Source organism: Cyrtonyx montezumae, unplaced genomic scaffold, assembly GCF_038088225.1.
Source record: "Cyrtonyx montezumae isolate F1298 unplaced genomic scaffold, pur_monq_1.0 scaffold_8, whole genome shotgun sequence".
NCBI classification, from domain to species: domain Eukaryota; kingdom Metazoa; phylum Chordata; class Aves; order Galliformes; family Odontophoridae; genus Cyrtonyx; species Cyrtonyx montezumae.
The window spans coordinates 101784949-101807360 of NW_027072089.1; the positions used below are offsets into that span (position 1 = coordinate 101784949).

Here is a 22412-nt window from a genome sequence, read left to right on the forward strand (position 1 = left end):
CTGATCAAATATAAAGGTGATTAAAAATCCTTTTATTATTAGTTCAGGTGCATTTAAGACTTCCCCGTGGAATAAAAGGGAAAAACATGTAGTATCAGTGACAATGTTTTCAGAGTATGGATTTTTTTATACCTAACCAGAATCTCCCCAGTTTTCTGCATCACTGACAGTGCAAACAGATCTGTTATCCAGTGAACACAGTTGGCAATCTGTAATTTCTTGGGCACCATGCTGACTGCAAACATTACAATGGCTGCTACACTGGGAATAAAATTAGCGTCCTTTGAAACTAACATCATTAGTAGCTGCAAGCTGAGCTAAAGAAGTAAAGTCCTATAGACACAGGGTGTCCAGCATTCGCAGGCTGCACTCAAAAAAAGCATTAAGGACAAAGCCCCCTATAGCCTTCACATTCACAAAAGGAAAGCAAAACAATTTCCCAGAATATTCTTCAAACACTTAAAAACCATAAGGTTATGAAACCTCAGTTTGCTGCACAGTCAGTGGTAAAAAGTGTCACCAGAAAGCTTTGTAGAATGCAAGCTGTGGATTGATGATATCTTAAGTTGAGTACTTAGTCCTAGCAATGGATCAAAAATGCTTCAGCAATGCAACACAAAGGGCCCAACTATTTTGAACAGACTCAGCCAATTCAGTTGAATTCAAATATTTTGCAGAGTTTTGTACTGACAATTTCCATCAGAGACAAGGATCACCAGCCTTCCCATAAAAATAGATTATATCAGTAAAAAAATGTATTCCATTAGCCCATCAGTATTCATGACTTAAGACCTATTTCGGACTGCCAGATAATCCACATCACACTCACACTACAGTCCTTGGAAATGTTGTCTCACACAGGCTATTAAAACAAAGAAAGCTGTCAAGATAAGACATGCAGGACGTGGTCCCATTTAAATAATTCTTACTGTGCCCCTGAAGCATCAAGGAAAGGAGAGAAAAACAGTAAAAAAAATGCTGAATTTTCATTTATTCTTTAAAAAAAACGAAAAAAAAAAAGGTTTTTTAAATTTTGTTACTAAACTTCAGGGTAAAAGGTTTATGAAATTTCTTGCAGATTCATAAAGGATGAGAGACCATAAATTCACATCATTAGCTAAATTAACCAAGTAATTAAATCTAAACCTTGCATTCATGCGTGCTGTATAATTTATGTGTTTCTTGTCTGAAGTGTCAATTTGATACTCCCACAGAGCCCATGAATTATGTCCCCTATATAAGCCTTGGAAACGTAATATACCACAGTGATTTTCAATACACTCTGCTCATTGGCTCCCCACTTGGCTTTCAGTTAATGGCTTGTGTAGAAGAACCCCAAATCCCACCTTTCCAAGAGTTCTCTCTGAGATGTCAACTCCTCTTCCTTCTGCAGCCAAGCAGATTTCAATTCAGACAGCTGCTCTCTTGCTTCATCCAGTTTTCTAGACAAACTTGTGTTTTCAGCCTAGTGAAATATTTTTTTATTTATTGACACATAAAAACAGCACTTTACCAAGCACTGGACAGTTACCAAGATACCTAAATAATGCTTTGAAAGAGACAGTTAAAACCTAACCACCAATTAAGATATTATTGTATAAGTAGATACGAGCTATTTGGGTACTAGCAATGGCTTATTTCTATCACACTAAATAAAGGATAAATGTAAAAGTAAGATGGTATTAATCACTGCCTCTAATTCTTACTATTCTGTCATTTCAGCTTTTGTCTCCATACCAAGGAAAATCTCTCAAAAGATAATGGCTAAAGAATAAGCCATTATTAAGTTTTTTTTCACCACCTAGAAGTGAAAAAAAAAAAGAAAGAGGTAATGCTTGTTTTTTTGCCTTGTTCATTAAAGCTGTATGGAACATGAAGGACAAGTAAAACAAGAACTTAGTTCATGGCTAGCCTCTGCAGACAAAACTGCCAAACTGAGTCCTCAGGGGATGAATTGACACAGCACTGTGCCACTGTGTAGGTTCATAAATATCTGCCAGCAGACATGGCCAGGTTCAATAACCTTAATTTTCTTCTTTCCTGATCCCTTGCTCACACCTCAGCACGACACTCCTATCCCAACTGTTCGATATATGCATTAGAAAAATCCCGTGGGGATTTTTTTCTAGTGGGGCTATTTCACAGTCAGATCAATTCTCTGATGCAGTGCTCCTTATAGCCTGCAAACTGTTGCATCCAAACGTGTGGCTGTGTGAAGTGGGTGTAAGACAGATACCTTCCAAACCTGCACCTCTCATTTAACTAATGTGCACTTGCCTGGGTCCTATATGAAACCTGACTAGCTTTAAAAGCAGGGCAAGTCCTAACTGCCACTGTGATTCTAATAATTTCCATTTCCATGGATAACTTTAGGCTGCCACAACTGTATTTATTCAAGGACATTCTTAGACTAACAGACATTTATGCTGTTTTCTTTCCTCCTTTTTAACACTAATGCATGCTGACACAAAAATCTCTGTCTTTGCTTAATCAGATCAAGCACCTACTTGTAAACCTGCAATCTCTTCCTCTGTAGCATGCTGTTGTCGCTTCTGCTCCTCAAGTTGCTCTCGTAGTTTCCCACACTCTTCACTGGCAGCCTAGCAGAGAGATTGAGCCAGAAGTTAACATTCCTCTAGCTGCCCCTACTTCACCTACAAAATTTCCAATCCAGACTCACGAGCACTCATACTGCCATGTTTGGTATAAAAGAAATATTCAAGAAATACAGCTATGAGAAATCCAGTTAATGGACTCAAGAATTCTCCGTGGTCACAGACTAGCTGTGGTTTAATGTTACTTGCTATGGGCTCTCGCAGCTGTCAATAAAAAGAAAGCTCAAGTTTACTTGGCCTCAAAAGAGTGAGGTAGCCCAAATCATACACAAGAATCTATTATTCTATTCAAAAGTTTTAGAAGTATTTATGAAAATGAAACATAAATGAATGTACGTTATTTTCTCAGACTCATGGGATTCTGGATAGTACCAGCAGCATGCTTAAAGCCCAGATTAACTGACTGGTCTTAGACATGTCTCAGAATGGCAGAACAAACACAATAAAGCCTTTAACCATTAACCATGTCACTTCACATACACAAGGATAACTCATGATTTTATGGAAGAATAACTTTGGTCTTCCTGGCTGCTACCTTGAGCAGCTGAACGCAAAAACAGACGAGGGAATAATCTGCACATTATACCAAGAGTTAAATTTACCTCTACACCAGCCTAGCTCATGCATGTTGAGACATTTTTAGATTCTCAGGTTAAGGCTAGTTGCACACTAATCTCAGAGCCTGGCCAACTTAGGATTTCACCCAGTTATTTCTGCAGCAGATGGTAAAACAGGGGAAATCCTGCACAGCTCCTTCAGCTGTAATAATCACATTAATTTACCTTGAATTTTGTCTGATAAGTTAGAATCTCTGTGCTCATTTGAAATTTAATTGCAGACAGCTCTTCTTGGCTGGTCTCCTGGAAGCTCTGTGCCTGCTTCTTTACTGTCTCCAGCTGTGCTTGCAGACTTGGGACAGCTGAGACACATATCTGAGCCTCCTCTAGTTTCTCTTGTAGGCTCTTATTCTCCTGTCTGAGATCAGAGATGTCATGCTTCAGCTTCTCCTGCTGTGCTGCTGCCTGTTCTTCCAATTCTTTGAGCCTCTCTTTGGCCTGGGCCAACTGCTCTTCTGCATCTGCCTTTTCAGAGGACAAGGAACAAATCTGAATACCGAGTTCAGCCATATCTGTGTTGGTCCTGTGGAGGAGATCTTTGTTTTCTACATTTTCCATTCTAGCAACTTCCAAGTACTGCTTAACCTTAGAGAGTTCTTCCTTTAGACTCAGCAAATTATTTTCTAGCTCTGTTTTTTGAAGGGCTGCTGCCTCCTGCTCTCTTTTCAGCACTTCTTCTCTTTCTTTGCACTGCATCAGCTCTTGCACGTGGCTTCTGTTGAGAGACTCCATTTGCTCTTTCAGCTGCTGGACAAGCACCTTCTGCTCCCCTGTGACTGTCTCTGTGACTGCCAGCTCACTTTTCAAATGCTCTCTCTCATCAGTGGTCTGCTGAAGCTTGACTCGCAGGTCAAGGACTTCTGTTTGCAGCCTAGACACTTCACCTCGGTTGACTTGTAGCTGCTCTTCACTTATGGTCAGCCTGGAGGCCAGCTCTTTTGCATCTTTCTCTAAAGAAGCTGCCTGCTGCAGCTGGTGCTTTTCCACTGATTCCTTTTCTGATGTGAGGGATTCAATAAGCTTTGTCTGCTGAAGGCATGTATTTTCAACACTGAGCTTTTCTACCTCGAGAGTCTCCGCTTTCTTCCTATGTCTTTCAGCTTCTGCTCTCAGCTGCTCACACTGGCACTCCATGCCTTGTAGCTGTACTTCCTTCTCTGCAAGCTGTGATTGGAGTGACTCTTTGCTCTCCTTCAAGGTGTCTAAGCTTTTTTCCACTTGTAAACTGTGTTGTTTGGCACTCTTCAGCTGTCCTTCAAGTGAGGCATAAGACTCCTTGGTGGTCTCTTCTCTTTCCTTTAGTTCTCTATAGTCTGAATGCAGAGCCTCTAATTTCTGCTCCAGAATTTGGCTTTGTCTCCTGGAATTCTGCAAATCTTCATCCAGCTGTTTGTTCTGGCTTCGGAGCTTCTTCTCTTTTTCATCAACCGACACCAGGGCATCATCTATCTCACTCTGAAGCTGTTTTTCAGAGGCCCTCAGCCTGGCCACCTCGGCTTCCAGGGAAGCTTTAGAGGCTTCCAGATTTTTCAACTTCTCTTCCATTTTCTTCTGGGATTGCTGCAAATCTGTATTCTCGGTTTTCAGTTTCCTGCTCTCCTCACTCATTTCATTCACTGTAGAGTTTTGCTGCTCCATCTGCTCCTCCAACTCCTTGACTTTCTGGCTGAGATACTCTTTCTCAGACAAGAGCTTCTGCTTTTGCTCCTCAAGGCTACACACAGTCTCACTCACCTTTTTTATGTGACCCTCCTGTTGTTCAAGTCTTTCTGTCTGTGACTGGGCTTCCTCCTTAAGTGCTTCTTCCATCTTACCATACTCCTCCTCAAGTTTCTCTTTTTCTTTCCTTGCCTCCTCAAGATCTTTTTCCAGTGACCCCACCTGAGCCAGCGACCCCATTACCTGGGTCTGGAGCTCAGCCATCTCCTTCCCTTTCAGAGTCAGGGCCTTCTGAAGTGCGTCCACTTCCTTTTCCATGGTTTCCAGACTCCTCAGCAGCTTTTCACTCTCTTCTCTGGAATCAGCAGTAAGGCGATTATATCTGGACTCCAGTTCCTTCCACGCCTCTTCTTTCAGCTGCAACTGCTCTCTTGCAGTTTTCAGCTGAGATGTACATTCATCACTGAGTCTTTGCATATCTGCCTTTTCCTTTTCTGTCTGCTGAAGCTTCTCTAACAATGCCTGTATCTGTAAGGCAGAGTCACACTGAGCCATAGCCTGCTGTCCTTTTTCCTCCAAAGCAGCATCAACTTTTGCAAGGAGCTGGAGATTCTTCTGTTCTGTGGAACTTAGCTTTGCTTTAAGCTCATCAATGCAAAGTTCCTTCATAGCAACTGAAGCCCTAGAGGCCTCCAGCTCCTGATTCAACAGTTGCAGTTTTGAGGCACAGTCCTCCTTACTGGTTGCCAAATGCGCCAGCTTTGTTGAATATTCCTTCTGCTGCTCCATGGCATTCAGTTCCAGTGACTGAAGGCATTTCTGCAGGTCATTAACAGTGCTTTGAGTGGAGTGTGAAACTTCACACTGCTTCTGTAACTCTGTGATCATCTTAGTCAGCCGGGAGTTCTCCTCACTGTAGTTATTGCTCTTCTCTTTTTCCAGCTGCAATTGCTCTTTCTGAAGGCTGACAGCTGCCTGGAGCTCCTGGTTTTCCATTTCTAGCTGGTGAATACTTCTCTGAAGTTCCTTCTGCCTCAGCTCAGCCTGGTCAAGTTCTACACGCATCTCTTCAAAGCCCTCAAAGTGTTCAACATTTAGAGAGTTATTTGCATCAGGGCTGGAGGGAAACTCTGGAGCCTAAATAAGCAGAATGTGAAAAAGAGATTTTAAAACTTGAAGCAGAACTGCATTTTTCAAACCAAGAGACTCTACGTTTCAGGATGGCTTAATTTTTTTGGTTTTGTTTATTGGTGATGACAAGAACACCGAGAAGATACTGTCAGATTAAAAAAAAAGTTAACTCAAAATTTGAATTTTTAATATCCTTTCTGACTGAAGGCATCGTTACAGTACACAGCACCTTAACATCTGAACACCTAATTTTTTAAAAATTATTCCAATTTGTTAGTGTCAGGTAAGTTTGTAATGAAGATTTAAGCCAGCAAAAAAAAAGTAGACCTACCAGCTTCAAAAGGAATTATACATGCTATGTCCAAATAAGAGCAAATCCAGATTCTTAATGTACACTGACCTTGTGTGTTGGACCACTACAAGAAATCAGTTTATAGGAGAAAGGGCATGTTTTCCCATAAAATGAATGAAAACATACCTATCTTTATGTCACCTTGTGAATATATCTAATTCTTTCATCTACAAGATTGGCATGCAGTTGAATCAGCTACTCAACTGATTTTAATTTACTTTTAATTAAAGAACTCTTTTTGTAGATTACCATTCTGAGTCATAATCATAATAAAATTCCCAAGCTCTTCGGAATTCTATCAGTATTTAAAGATCTCCTTTGCAAAAAAAACATTTAGTTGAATTTTGCTTACCTGCAAGTAATTGCTCACTAAGCTGCTCATGCTGGAACTCCGACTTGGGGGCTTCCATAAATATGCTGAAGATCCAAGTGAGGACAGTGTCCTCCTGTTGATCACACAGAGATACAATATGTAAGAGAAGACTAAAGACATACATACAAGTCTTTCTACTGCTGTGTGTAAGATTTATCTAGTTATAACTGCCACTCACAACTGTACCTGTTGTGTGGGCTAACAAGCACTGAAGTTGATGGAAAACAAAATAGGGATATCAAAAGGTATATTTTCTAGGTAGACAGGATTATGAGGTTGTAGCTGTGGCTTCCCATATTTGCATGAATCAGTGCAATTTAGCTTTATGAAATAGTATTACTGTGTGGTGGATGCTCAACCAGACGGTGGCAGCACGCAGCCCTGGAAAACTTCCAGTGATGGGCATGGTTCTGGATTAGACCTACAAGTTTTCCCACTGGTCTGGAAAAAAGACCAGTTTTGTTACTGACTAATTACATGGATAAGGTGAACACCTTCTCTAACACATCTTTTCTACATTTAAAAGCAGAGGTTATGTCCTTGATGACAATGTGTTGCTACCTTACCTGGCAAATGCTGGCCAAGCAGCATCTAAATCATAGCCTCGTGATGCCAAGTCAAACTGAACATCAGTGAGCTCATAGAGTTGACCCACAATGTCAGAACTCATTTTGGGATTCAGAAATGGGCTTCGTGCATAGTACCAGTCACTTGAAAACAAAACAAAACAAAAAACAGAAGTAGTACTCATTCGTACATAAAAAAGAAGCAGCAGCTTCACTTGGAAAGAAAATCAAACATCATTATTCATGCTTTCTTGAAAAAGTTTGGCATGATATTTTAAATATGAACTGAAAGCTACCAACATCCAATCACTTTGACACGAATGAAACCACACAGATTCGATGAAGTTTAGAGAAATATCCTTAAAGGAGTCCCTGCACAAAACATGTTTTGCTCTACTGTTTGGTCAAAACACTGGCAAGACAAAATGCTTGCTATACACTGGATAATGACACACTCAATACATGAAGCACACACTTAATAGTAAAGGATAAAAAACAGAAAACAGCAAGCAAAGTTAAATACACTGTGCAATGAGCTGCCTTTTTCTAAAAGGCTTACTAGTGCTCCTTCCAAATAACTGTAAGCTGTCTTTGGTGTTTGTTGGCTGGAGTCAAGCTGTTCCTCTGTCTGACAAGTCAGGAATATGTGGAAATGCTTCCTGAGGCTTTGTGCAACACTGGCAAATTAATCCTCCCTCATGATACACAGCACCGAAGATCCAGCCAAAGATCTTCAATACCTATTAAAATGTTACCTTCAAAACCAACGTAGAGATGCATCTTCACCACCTTAACAAACATTCAGATGTAACAGCTTTCAATATTTACCAGTCTAAGGTAAGTATGAGCCAGCGATCCAGGCCAGAAGGTCTATTATCCTTCGTATCCTATTACCAGTCGGGTAAGCCAAGCATTTGGAAAGGTTTCTATTTATTTCAGTAGCTACTGGGTCATGTTGCTTGTTCACAGTGAGCAAGCAGTTATTAGTTAGCAAGGTACTTTTCTATTCACCTGGTCACCTTGGTGTTCATAAAACACTGCTGCAAGGTATCTGCAAGCCTTTGATGAACAAGGGAGTAACGCAGAAATGCTCTTCCTTTCCCAAGAGATGTTCGTAGCTGGAAGAGAGAAACCACAGGGAAAAACATTTAAATATTGGTGGCAATTGGTGTACACAAAAAAAACCCCACAACAAGCCACTAGCTGTAAAGGAAGTAATAAGAACTGCCACTGATAGATATGTTCTCTCAGTACTGTCACTGGGACAAATCTTTTTTGAATGACAAATTTATACCTGTAGCCAACTGTTGTCTATTTTATAATACAAAAACATCACAAGAGCAACAAAATCTTTTAATACACCAAGTACATGAATATAGACAATGCTAAGGGCAATTCCCAATATAAGGCAAAATCTCAGTGCACCCGCCAAATCCAGAAGAGACTGCTTATGTAATTTAAGGCATGTACGGCCACAGCTGGAAGAGCCTTAGGGCCAGTCCAGTCTCAGAACAATATCCCCATGGACACAATAAGCCCCCAAATGCAAATGTCCTTTCTTAATACTTAGACCTTAAGTTGATAACATACAATCTGTCAAACCAAGAACAGCTACATTTAGTGAATCCCTTAAGAAGACTCAAAAAAAACCCCAACAAACAACTAAACTAAACCCCAATACCAGAAGTCACTGAAAGAACTCTCTTCTTATTCCCAGTGCTTTATCAATTTAAATAATAATTATTTTTATGCATGGAAATATTAGAACAAATGTACATGACCAGAGAAGAGGAGGTTGAAGAGAAGCTGGTCAAAGATCATTTAAGCAAAATCAATACCCACAAATCCACGGGCCCTGATGGTTTTCACCCATGAATGATGAGGGAACTGGCAGAAGTGATCATCTTTGAAATGTCATGGAGAATAAGAGAGGTGCCTGAAGACTGGAGTATAGCCATTGTCACTCCAGTCTTCAAAAAGGGCAAAAAGGAGGACCCAGACAACTAGAGGCCAGCCAGCCTCACCTCTGTCTTTGGAAAGGTGATGGAGTAACTTGTTCTGGATGCCGTTTCCAAGTAACTGGAAAAAAAAGAAGGTTATCAGGACTAGTCAACATGGATTCAGCAAGAGGAAATCATGCTTGACCATCCTGGTAGCCTCCTCTGATGTAAACACCAGATGGGTAGATGGGACAAGAGCAGTGGAAGTTGTGCAACTTGACTCAAGCAAGGCATCTGACACTGTTCTCACAGCATCCTTGTCATGAAGCATAGGAAGTGTGGGATAGATGAGGAGATGGTGAGGTGGACTGAGAACTGGCTGAGTGGAAGAGTTCAGAAGGTTGTGGTCAACACTGCCATCTAGTTGGAGGCCTGTAACTAGCGGTGTCCTCCAAGGGTGCTGGGTCTGGTCTTATTCAGTATCTTCACTAGTGATCTAGATAAAGGAATAGAGTCCACCCTCTGGAAATTTGCTGATGATACAAAGCTGGGAGGAGTGGCTGATACACTGGAAAGCTGTGCTGCCATTCAGCAAGACCTGGACAGACTGATGAGTAGGGAAGAGAGGAATGTGGTAAACTTCAACATGAAAAAGGGGAGGAATAACCACATCTATTAGTACAGGTTAGGGGATGACCTGCTGGAAACAATCTCTGAGAAGGACTGGAGGGTCCTGGTGGATAACAGACTGGTCATGAGCCAGCAGTGTGCCCTTGTGACCAAGAAAACCAATGGTATATTTGGGTGTGTCAAAAAGAGCATGGACAGCAGGATGAGGGAGATAATCCACCCTGGTGAAGCCACACCTGGAATACTGTCTCCAGTTCTGGGTTCCTCAGTTCAAAACAGATCTTCCAGAGAGAGTAAAGCAGAGAGTCACATAGATAACTGCATGCCTGGAACACCTCCTGTACAGCAAAAAGCTATGAGACCTGGGCCTCTTCAGTCTGTAGAGGAGGAGGCTGAAAAGGGATCTGATCACTGTTTATAAATATCAGAAGTTCAGAAGTCAAGTCGATGGGAGTGGACTTTTTTTTTGATAGCGTGCAACAATAAAATAAGGGGCAATGTGCTGAAGCTGGAACACGGGAAGTTCCATACAAACACAAGGAAGAACTTTAACCTGATAGTGATTGAGCATTGGAACAGGCTGCCCAGATAGGTTGTGCAGTCTCCTTCTCTGGAGATACTGAAGATCCATCTGGACACATTGCTGTGCAATGTACTGTAGGGGACCTGCTTTAATATGAGGGTGGACTTGAGGTTTTCTAGAGGTCCCTTCCAACCCATACAATTTTGCAATTCTGTGCGGTTCTGTGAGAAGTGAGTGAGGCAGGGAATACAAAGATTGCCTCTGCTGTAGTACCATGGCTCTCTTTCCTATGACTCAAGACAACACTACCTGGAGATGCTGTGGTGGAGTTGTTGAATTGGTAAACGTGTTGTAAATAATAACTTGTTAATACAAGTTAGCATTGCTTACAGATAAGAGAACTGAGTGTCATGACAGTGCTGGCTTGCACCACCACTTTTCCCCAGAAGGAAAGTTCTTTTTCAAATGATTCTAAAGACAGAATCAGCATAGAAAGCTTCTCACAACATTTATTTCACCCAGTGATTGAGTTGATAAATAAAGGTTTCTGTCTTGTTCATGTGAACGTACCCAAGAGAATAATGTCAACCATTCTGAGCCATTATATCATGATTTTTGACATGAAGGAAGCGAGTCCAAAGATGGAACTCTGCTCTCAGCCATCCCTCTTTAACTCAACTGATCAACTGAGAAGTCTTAAGAAGCTTCAAACATGGTGGTTCTTCTCTCTTACACTTGTACTAAGTCCTTTCTTTACTGAAGATGCAGGCTCCACCCTTGGCTTAATTTTTCATTCGTTTTTAAAGAAAATGACACTAGTTCAATAAAAAGGCACAGCACAACTAGATACTAATAGAACCATTCATTTGTGTAAGTGGCCTTCAAAATATGCAAATATATAGTCTGGTGCCCTACTAAAAAGATGCAACCTTGTATTTTTATACTTAACCTCAGAATTTAGAAAAAGAATAAGTGAAAGTATTTTGTCCTATGTTAAAAGCAGTATATTTTATGCTGGTTTCTCTGCTTTCTGAAAAGACATACCAAAACACAAAGCATGTATTGTGATGATTAACTGATATACTTACTTCTGTAATAGACTTGACAAAGCGGATTCCATCATTAGCTCCTTTGACTTTTGCCAGACAGTCACAGAAATAATCCCAGTAGTCTTTTCTGTTCCCCAGCAATGTGCTTTTTTCTTTCTGGTCAAACTTAATCAAGGAAAATAGAAAGCAATGAGCAAAACTTAAACATAAATATACTTACATATACGTACTGTGGAATTCCACTCCTTTTCTACCAGTATCTGTGTTCAGAACTCCTCTTAAGTTTTAGACAATGTATTCACAAAGTACACTAACACTGTGCTGCACTGATGAAACACAGTGGTTACTACACATTCTTTACAGACAGTAACAGACAGTAATGTTCCTGATTAAGTTAAAATACAAATGTCCATTAAAAATTATTCAAATAAAGTTTTAGATGTTCAAGGGCAAGGAACTGACAGCCGGTTGCTGAGAGCCCTGCAATCAAATGCGGCAATATCACACATGCACCTACCAGAACAAGCTGTAAATCACATTCAGAGCAGTGATGTGTTGAGGGTACAACTGCAACTCAGTGCATTCAAATCCCAACGGATTTCTTCAGTGTCTGCTGAAGCCTCTCAACCCAATTAAAACTACCTTGCCGAGATCAAGGCTAGATTAGCACGTCTGTGTTGCTAACAGTGGCATGATTACAGTGCATGTGTACACAGACAATGCAAACTGAATTTCAGTTAGCCCAGCAATGCCCTCTTTCATTGAAATTTTAGCCAATTAGCAGCATTCCAGATTAAAAACCAGTCTCTTGCATTAAGTTTTTTCATACAATAAAAATGAATTTCCACAATGAAATTGATAACAATGCTGTAAATTATCCATGCCATTATATTTGCATTATCAGCTGTTTACTACTAATTATTTTGCGTTAAAATGTTGTCAAGGTGTCATCACTACAATTTTTTTCAGGATAATCTAGAACTGTACAACTACAAAATCAAGCTCAAATCTTCCAGATCAATAGAAAAAATGCCTTATATTCTTCAATCAACCTGTCAGCACTGCCTTTTGTTTACAATTATTTGCTTTCACTCAAAATATGTACAATAAGCTGCACATGTTTCAGTCCCCTTACTGAAAAAAAGCCAAAAAACACTCAGATGGAAACTTATTATTATTTCAGTTAAACCCTACATACTGAAGAGGCAGTAACAGAAAATAAGGCCTAGTTTTGATGGTTGACTACAAACGACACATATCGCTTTTTACCTGTAGAAGATACTCAAGCTTGTAGGAGAATTTTTGCAAGTTGACACTGTCATCTGTGATTGGTTCCCCTCCTTCTTTAAATTCTTTACTTAATTCGGCCACAGCATCTTTAAAACAAGACACAAAAATGACCAACTAATGTAAGAAATATATAGCAGGGAATTCATAAGCAAGTAAGTAAATAGGTTTTCTGTCTGGATATCATGCATGTGTATTTAATTTCAGCTCAAATGTCTTAATCACAGTGCAAAAAGCTTGCTGATGTGCTTGCAATTTAATATCACCTATAACAAAAACTAGAGCTCAAGTTACGTCAGTCTGGCATACTGACTTGCTATTTCTTCTTAAAAAGAGCAAAACCTCCTCCTTACCCTTACCAAAGAAGCAGTATTAGACAATTGCTAACTGGCTGTTCAGCAGAGGAAAGAAATATATTTTCACTCTCATGTGCACATTAAGATTCTGCTATTGCCACATGACAAACAGAATTCTGATTAGAAACAACAAAGCATGTAATCTGCTAAAGGGGGATCAGTAAAACGAGAACAGTTGTTCGGTCGGTCAGCACATTTATCTTCTCCGTGCAATATTCAGGAAGGTTCAGCTTGTGCTGCTTACAAAACACAAATGGGAAAAGAATGTACATAAAAATAAGCAGACAGCAACTCTTCTCACCTAAAACATACACCCATGGGAGCGTGAGGAAATCTCAAGTCAAAGCAAATTGCCATGTCCTTGGACGTGCTATCCCCCAAATGATGCACTTCTCAGCATCAGAAATCACTGATTTTGAACATGCTGTCCACTTGACTTTATACTCCTTTCAGATGCCTGACTGAGCCTTAGAACTCAGTCCCACTAGAAACACTTTTCAAATAAAAATTTGTTCTTTTTAGCAAGCATGTAGATCTCCTTTTTATGCTACGGAATGGTCTTGATTCCTAGCTTTGTTGCTACAACTGCTGCACAGAAGCACTACACAATCAAAAACACAGCTACTCTGTTACCTAAAACATGGAGGATGTTTCAATATGTCAGTGTACCTTGCAAGTCCCTGATAATTCGCTGCAGTTGGCTTTCACCAGTAGTTGCCTCCATCTTGAAAACCAAAGGGACTCCCCTTCTGGGATGCTAATCTTTTCTTCCATCTAGATAACAACAGAAAAGTCCATATCCTTGATGATCATTGGGCTGACGAAGATTATTCTTCTCTGTGACACCTGCAATTCTGTAAAAAAAGGCAAGACTTCATCACCTCAAATGAGCAGAACAGAGATGCTTTGGAATTTAAATCCCATTTAGGAATAAATTCTCAGAGTGTCAACTCTTTCCCGGGAACCTCCTTTTTTTATTTCTTTCTAGATCTCACTTTCCTTTTCAGTTATTTCTGTTTCCACCTTTCAAAACTATTGAGCAAACCTCAGAGAGCAGTTTTCTCTCGTTGGAGTTACAACACAGTTAGTCTTACAGCTCAGATCAGGCTAGCATTTCACACAACTGATCTCGTGACACTGAGGAAGGTTCTGATGACACGGGACTTTCCCTGCAAAAATCCTCTGCCTGACCTTCCCTACAGCCTGCAGAATTAGAAGACAAAACACCACTGTTATCACAGGGAACCTTTCAAGATGCAGAGCAGATCAAGGTGGCCAAAAATGACATATCATGATTTTCTGGCATTGGAGGATGCTTTTTACTTATAAGAGCTACTACTTTAGACTGGCTTTAGCAGGAGGAACGACTCTCATCCCTGCCTCAGAACCCACTGCTCCCGACATGCGTAAGAGGATACCACTTTATTTTAAGCTCTGCTACAGCATCCCTGTCTGGATAAATATTCCTTATGTGTTAGAACATCCACTTCCCCTGTTCAAAACAATGATGAGTAAGTTATACCTAGTATTTGTAAATTGTCTTTAATTAAAACGAATTAAAAATCATCTAAAAGCTTCAAGCACCTCAGTAAAACAACTGTGCCCTGTTACCCAACTTTTCAAACAGTCATGGGAACAATCATTCAAAAAAGCCACCTAGGGATCTTACCAAGAATCATGTCTTTGTAAGTTGTCAAAATCCTGCCTGCAATTGTACTGCCAAATTTTCAAGCAAGCACAATATCAGAAGTATCGAACCTTTAGAAAAATTTCTGTTAAACTTCTGCACTTTTATTAGCATTCAAACTGAACTACAATGAAATTAAGTTACAATTAAGGTCTGACAAGCCTTTGAAATATAAATGTGATTACATCAAATGATCCTGCTTCCTTTCTGTTCTCTTTCTTTCACTTCCAAATTAACTGAATTGGCAGGTGTCTGAATGGATCAAAAGAAACACCTGCATACATTGTGTATCATGGTACGGTTTGGAAACGATGTGACTGTGTTCTTTTCCTTTTGATACCAGGTAGGGGCAGCTCAACACAAACCTTAAAGCCAACCTTGACAGAAGGTAGAAGTCTTCAAAACACTATGCTTTTCTATGTGCAATCAAAACAGGACACCCAAAGCAATCTACTTTAAGTCAACAGTATTATATAGACAGTATTCCTATCTTGATTCTACTTGGAGATCATGTAAAGTTTCCTGTCAACTCACTGAGTTTAAACAGCAATGAAAAAAGGCAAGAATAATAAACCCAGTGAGTCAACATTTCAGCTTCCAGTATCAGACATACCTGTCCAGTCTGACAACCGTTACAGAAAGGAACATAACTAAGAAGAAAAGACTGTGATGTGGGTGATGGCAACCAAAAGGTATGGCCAACCAAATGATGGCCCTCACAAAATGGAAGAAAAGAGCAAGGGCCAAGAAAGGGGGTCTGGCTTGTCCTTTGTGAGAGCACTTTTCAGCCTGGGCTACTGCACAAGGAGAACGTGCCAACTCTTTTCTAACTGACTTCTTCTCTGCTAAACATGGAGGAAGGTGCAACACCTACCCATGGTCCTTCCAGGGATGTGCTTAGAAAACACAACGCAGAAGGGTGCAGACCTCTCACCTCCCATCAGCGAGGAAAGCCAACAGTGTACCTTAACTTGTTTCATGAGGTTTCAGAATGGGAAGAGCTTCTATAAACACCTGACCTAGTCCTTTCTGATGACAGAACTTTTTTGCCAGAATTGTTTAGGGCATAACTGCGGTCATGGCCTCGGAGCACCAAGCATTTCCTATTCTGTTCATGTATGTCTGTAATTATCTGCCTTGTCAGAGCAGCATGATGTATGTGTGAGGCACAAGTGACCTGCTTTGGGTCAAAAGCTTTTTAGGTGATGCATCAAAACCTCTTACATAATAGCACTTGACTAAGGCCAAAGGCATTAACGAGCAAAACAGTGTGGGGCTGCAGAGGACTCAGAGGAGCTGTACCATGGAGCAGACACAGTATGGCAGAGAAGGGAAGAGAAGGCATGTCACCAGTCCCCTGGGCTGTGCCTGCTGATGTCTGAAGATGGTTATTCTGTCTCCCACTGCCTTAAGTATCAGTGTGGGGGTGACAATCTTCTTTGCAGAGTAGGATATCCTGGAGATTAAAGAAAGAAGCACAAAGAAACAGCCCACTCAAAGGAAAAGATTTACCTGAAGGGGAAAGGGGCACAGAAGAAACCACAAGCAAAACGTAATGACCATAATTAAATTGCTTAATGGTGTAGCTAGTGTGACCTACTTACACTCTGATTTCAGGAAATCTCTCCTTTTATTACCATGGGCATGTCTACGTCTCCAGCAGCTACATTCTTTTCAATTCACTGTTCAGTTTTATTCACCCCTGATAGAAGATAGGAGTCTTCAAAATATTATGCTCAATTGTATGCACTCAAACCAGGAGGCTGGGAGGAAGCCAGTAAGCAGGGTTTCTCTTCCCTGGCTAAAAGGATGTCTGTTACTTTGGTTACAGCCTGACATCAGAGAATCCCCACCTCAGCCAAGTGTATTTCAATGTATACCAAGAGGTAACGTGGAAGACCTGGGGTAATCCAGTTTAAAAGTAAATCAGATCTGCAAGATAAATTTACTGGATACCAAGCTCCACTACCTCCAGCTGCTCAAGGAAGTGTTTTATGCTAACTAATTACTCTGATCTAGCCATTCCAAACAAGGGCTCTTGATCACATCTCCCTTACAGAGATCGCCCTTACAGAGATCACAAGATCTTCTGTTATTTGGTGTCTGCAATTCTATACCTGTTACTCAGAAATACTGTATGATACAAAACTGGCAAGTGCTGACACTGAGCCAAACCCTATGTCCACCAGTCACGTTAATTTAAATTCTGTCATTCCCTTGTGTAATGGGAGCAATTGTCCCAGAAAAGCAGATACTGATGAATGACTGGGAGAATATATTCCAATGCTTCTGGAATGTAACAGAGGAAAACAAACTACATATAACAGCGCCTGGAAAAACTATTTTGATTTTGCAAGAAATACACAATCCCAGTGGATTTTACTGTAGCTGTGCTGCTAGCTTTTCTCATCTGGTACTGTACAGACACCTGCACATCCATTACACTGAAGAACTGTTTGCAGCAAAGAAGAGTCTGAGAAACAAAACAGACGACATGACTGCTCCCAAGCACACACAAAAGCACCTCAGCTGGGCAGCTCAATCCTTTGTGCTTTGCTACCACACAAAGATACATGGCTGCTAAAAAGTCACACTGGACTACATTGGATTGGATGATGAAAAGCAAAACGGTTGGCAAAGCCTGAAGGTCAGATAAGGTTTCTAAGTTTTGAAGTCAGGCTCCATTCTGAGAAGTGAAGTTTTACTTCTAAGTGAATCTTCCTCCTTCACTTTCTACACCAACAAACCTTCATGCTTCAAACAGAAAAATGTGTTTTTTTGACAGGTTTTTTTTTTTGTTTGTTTGATTGTTTTCTCTTCTATTCTCATAGTACCGCAAACAGGTTGCAGGAGAATACACTGCAAATCAATGCTGGATTCCCTTCCCATCTTTCCACTGTCACCATACATGAAAACCTTGTTTTGATGTGTTTGAGTACATAACCATACAGTAGTATGCATCTTGCAGCAAATACAAGTCCAGAAACAAAAGTCACAGAGTATCATAGCATACCAGAAAGGAGTGATGAGGTGAAATGCACGAAAACATCCTTATTTTGCAAATGCACCATTGAAAAGTAGCATGTTTATAGACACTGCTCCTCACATTGAAGCCCTGTTGTGGGTAAACCCTTGCACTCTACAGATATTTTCAGTTTACAGTACCAGATCTCAAGTTAATGACATTCCCAAAATACTATTTGCAATCCACCTGTCAGGACAGCCACCAACGAGTCAGTAAAGTTATGCTATATATACTATGGACAATTGGCCTGCATTCTCTATTTTATTCCTTGTATTCGAAAATGGTTCTTAGAAAAAAACCAAACAAAAAACAAACAACACATCTGGGTATATCAGTGGCATGATAAGAACTCCATAAGATAGTTAACTTTAACCATTAGTATGGAAAGATAGCAACCCTGTCTAAAACATCACACCAAACTTTGACAAACAGGACAGATGTATTAGGCCAGGGACACAGTTTCCTAATGCAGAGTCTACAGTGATACTCTTCACACTGATAACTGTTGAACAATGTGAACCCAAATGACCATTTTCAGCAGTTACCAAACAAGGACGTGCTTGTGTTTATCTCACAAAGACCACCTTCTTTCACGACGAGAGAAACTGGCTTTTTGAGGAAGCAGTCAGTTCATAAAGAGAAGAGGGCTCCTCTGATAACAGGAATTGCATTAGAATCGCTCTCAACAAACTCATTTGTCCTTTCCCCTTTATGCCCGCCACATCTCATCCCACGTAAGGGCAGTTATGTTGCATTTATGAGTGCCTCTGAATTAACCATATCATATCTATCCCACAGACTGGCTTCTCCTCAGCTGCTCTAAACCTATTTTATGAGGAAATGCATCCCTCTGACCTCAACTGGTGAACTGAAAAGACAAGTGCCATTCAAAAAGTGAAAAGATGTTTTCCCCTTTATGCTCTCATTCTTCCAAACCACTCTTCCTCCCTTCTCATCCTACTACTGAGATCTCTTTTACACATCCTTCAAGCCAGGGACCATATGCTCAGATGCTACTCTGGGGAGTATCACAAAGAGACCTCTAAAACTTGAAAGAGTAGAGGACTTCCAGCTGCAGGGGAGTGCTAGTGATTCACAGTGCTCAACATGCTTGCCTTATGAGTCTGGAGCCTCCCAAAAACTTAATTTTCAGGTCACCAAAGTTGGTCTCTGAGAAACGGATGCCATATTATCATCCTCAGCAAGCCTGGCCTCACCAACACATCTCAGGCACCTCTCAGACTTTAGGAAAGTGAAAAGCAACAATGATCACACCACAACTCCGACCTGCCTCCATCCAAATGTTAGCTTGCCTCAACAGGATTTTTTACCTCTGTATCTACCGCTCCATGCAGTGCCTCCAAGGAGAGATTTCAGACGGGCTTAAAAATGCTGCCTCCAAGTAAGAGCTCTGGGAAGTGTGGCAGCTGTATCTGTAGCACTCCACCCGTCCTCCATCCAGCCAACAGGAGTGGTAGCTCCCTAGGGCAACTCCTCATCTATGTAGTTCCCAGTGAATGAGCAACAAGCAACACTGAAAATTACAGGCTTTGGTATGCAGATCAAACAGGAGACAAGCACATCAAGCAAAAACCAGCTTAAGACAACAGAGGCAGACTGGTTGCTGGTGAATCATGCTACCCTTGGGCCAATAGCAAAGATTCCTGATTTCTTCCCTCTGCAGCAGGAAGCACAGAGCATTTCCTCTCACCATTTTTTTCCCAGTGGTGGTCACCATTCTGGGGGAGAAGGCTGAACTGCAGTTATGAACCCCAAAGATTTAGGAAGCCTTAAGAAGACTGCAGAATACTGCAACCTGCACATCTGCTGGGAACAGGCAGGCTCACAGATGCCAAGCCCACAGATGACAAGTTATTCAAGGAGAGCCTGGTCCAACCTGTTCTCTTTCAAAATCTACACTGGCTCGCAGCAGTAGAGACACCTTTTGCATGCCCATCATCCTTCCCAGCAGCAAATTACTGCTGTCATGGTGGACACACATGCAGGTTAACAAACATCTCTGCTTAGGTCACTATACCATCAGCAACTACAGAACACTGTGATAGACAAAAATACCAAATTAACAAGAGGGTGTAAAATCTAAGGTGCTGTGCAGGTTTCACAAGGTTTCTGTGCACTACGAGGCCAAGAGCGTGTGCATGTAACTTTCCATTCCTTCTATCAGTGTTACAAAATGTGAAGCCTTCTTCTGAATATATCTGAGCAACAAACTTCAGATTACTACTAGTATGGCACTGTCAGACACAACCAACCACCACTCTCTGGAGAAATTGGAATTACTACAGAAAAATATGAAAAGAAAACAGACTACATTTAAACTGCTAAAAATAATAATATTTGCACTGGCAAAACCAAATAAACATAAACATGGTATATAAAGATACAAAAATAACAGTGTATAATAATAAAACCATTTAGGGTTCTTACAATTCCCACTAATTTGATAATCTAAACAATACCTAAAAAATACCAGAGGGTTCAGTGTTTGTGCCAAAAAGGGGTTTTTGAAGCAAAACAAATCACAATCCAAGCTAAAAATTACTCTCAGCACTGCTTTTCTTTTGGTCCCATTTGCTAACTTCTGCAATTTTATAAACACTCTTAAAAAAAAAGTATTTTTAATAGTTTTTTATCCCTTTGGTCTCAGTCTCTCACTGACCAAGTCTCAGCAGAGCCTGGCTTTCAGTGCACAAGGACAAATTCCCATTCCTTTTACGTAATGGTCCAACAGCAGAGAGACGGACTGCAAATATAATACACCCTTTCATTATTGTCAAGTGGTATACGAAACAGGCTCCTGTGTAAAAGAAAAACAAGCTTCCTAACAAACTAATTGGCCCTTCAGAATTAGTAGTGAAACTATGCTCACACAAAACACTGCTGAATATATGTACTAGGACAGGAGGAAAAGGAAAAGCAGTTCGCATTTGTTTTCCAGGATAGGTAACGTAGATACAGCTTTCTGAACAGCAGTACAGTCTGTCTCCTAAACACTAATGTTTATAAACATTGTTTGGAACATCTAAATTCAAGCACACCCACAAAGATCCTTGGAGGTCTTGAAGAAATTAATTGCTTTTCACACAATATCTGGAATGTACAACATGTGCTGCTGGAAGACAATATGTTTTCTTGCTGCACATCCTGCCACATAACATCAGAACTGAAAACAAGAAAAATGCCAACAGAAGACTCGTTGCCACATTGCTGACAAAAAGTCCAGGCTTTTCCCTGAAAGTTTTACTGCAGTCTGCTCTCATCAGAGCTGAAAAAAACCAAAGAGCCACTTTCACTATTTAGAATATAAAGACAGAGTGCCTGCTGCTCTTTCTCCTTTGTTTACACTTGGAAAGTGACTCAGTGCACAGGGAGAGGCCAAGCGGGGTGCACAGCAGCGACAGCCGACCAACTCCACACGCCAAACAAACCCTTGCGCTGGCAAAAAGCAGCCAGCTGCTGGCTGTGATGACAACCCATGGGCTCAACCATCAGCTGGGGCAGCAGCGTGTCCACCAAACTGCACAGCCTCCCCGCACACAGACTCACCACCGCCGGACCTCTACCCGAGGAGAATCCCAAGCGCATTTCGCCAAAGCCTCGCTTATTCTCCTTGCTGCACAACGTACCGAGAGGAGGGCTGCCCGCGACCCTGGCACCTGGTCTGGAGGCAGCAAAACTCTCCCTGTCATCCGCCGGAGATTTGCCGACACAAGGGCAAGCGGGATTAGGGCCGAGGCAAATATTTGTGTGTCAGCACTGCGCACCCGCTGAGGCACCCGCGCAGGCCGGTGTTTGGTTTCCAGCCCGGCCCCGTGACTTTGCTCCTCCGGGAGCAGCGGTGACCGCGCAGGGGTGCGGGAGGGCCCGCGTGGGGGTGACACTCGGGGGCGAAAAGACACAACTGTTTACACTGAACAAAACCACGGTTCTCGGGGTGCAGCGACGGCACCGCGGGCGGCCGGATCAGGCCGCAACCCCCGCCCGGACCGGGCTGCAGCGGCAACAAGTGGGAACCGCCGAACTTCCTTCCCCTTCCCCGCGGCCGCCGCCCGTCCCCCCCCTGCCGGCCCCGCCGCCCTCCGCGCTCCCCCGCGCGGGGCTGTCCCGCCGGTACCTGCGCGGCGGCCGCCATGTCGCGCTACGGGCGCTGCGGGACGCTCCGCTGTCGCCGTCCGCCCGCCACCGCCTACAGCTCCCGTGAGGCTGCTGCGGTTCCTCCCCGGCGGGAGGACGGGCCGGGCTCTGAGGCGGCCTAGGAGAGGCGGTGGTGTGAATAAAATCGCTGCTCTCCCCTCAAGCTGAGGGGTTGGGGTGGTTTGTTTTCTTGTACAACTTTTTTGTTTGCTTATGCATCACTTCATCAATCTCTTTGCACGCACAACTGAAGTGAGTTTGAGAGCTCTGCTCAAGTTAAGCCAGTACGGAGCACATTTCCGCTTTCTGTTCCGGATGATGAAAGGAGAACACTTCTCGCACAGCTGTAAGACAGCAGTAGGGATCAATAGGGATTGAAGAAGACTATGTATGATAATCATAGAATGATAGAATCACAGAACCCTTAAGGCTGGAAAAGACCTTGAG

General features: G+C 41.8%; 1 protein-coding gene across 4 annotated transcripts in view; it reads right to left on the reverse strand.

Moving 5' to 3' along the window:
• Nucleotides 1–22045, reverse strand: part of FYCO1 (FYVE and coiled-coil domain autophagy adaptor 1) — a 33482-nt gene extending 11437 nt beyond the window's left edge. For 2 of the 4 annotated variants that reach the window (XM_065753726.1, XM_065753725.1), the window contains exons 1-10: nucleotides 21946–22044; nucleotides 13768–13952; nucleotides 12725–12831; nucleotides 11495–11620; nucleotides 8325–8431; nucleotides 7314–7457; nucleotides 6727–6820; nucleotides 3398–6028; nucleotides 2508–2600; nucleotides 1347–1465 (exon numbers count right to left, since the gene is read on the reverse strand). In XM_065753726.1, the coding sequence (XP_065609798.1) occupies nucleotides 1347–1465; nucleotides 2508–2600; nucleotides 3398–6028; nucleotides 6727–6820; nucleotides 7314–7457; nucleotides 8325–8431; nucleotides 11495–11620; nucleotides 12725–12831; nucleotides 13768–13822 (3476 nt within the window). In that variant the 5' untranslated portion in view covers nucleotides 13823–13952; nucleotides 21946–22044. Of the gene's footprint in view, nucleotides 1–1346; nucleotides 1466–2507; nucleotides 2601–3397; nucleotides 6029–6726; nucleotides 6821–7313; nucleotides 7458–8324; nucleotides 8432–11494; nucleotides 11621–12724; nucleotides 12832–13767; nucleotides 13953–21457; nucleotides 21619–21945 lie in introns of those variants that run through there. The other 2 variants (XM_065753722.1, XM_065753723.1) reach the window with 2 other exon arrangements.
• Between the last annotated feature and the right edge of the window lie 367 nt (nucleotides 22046–22412).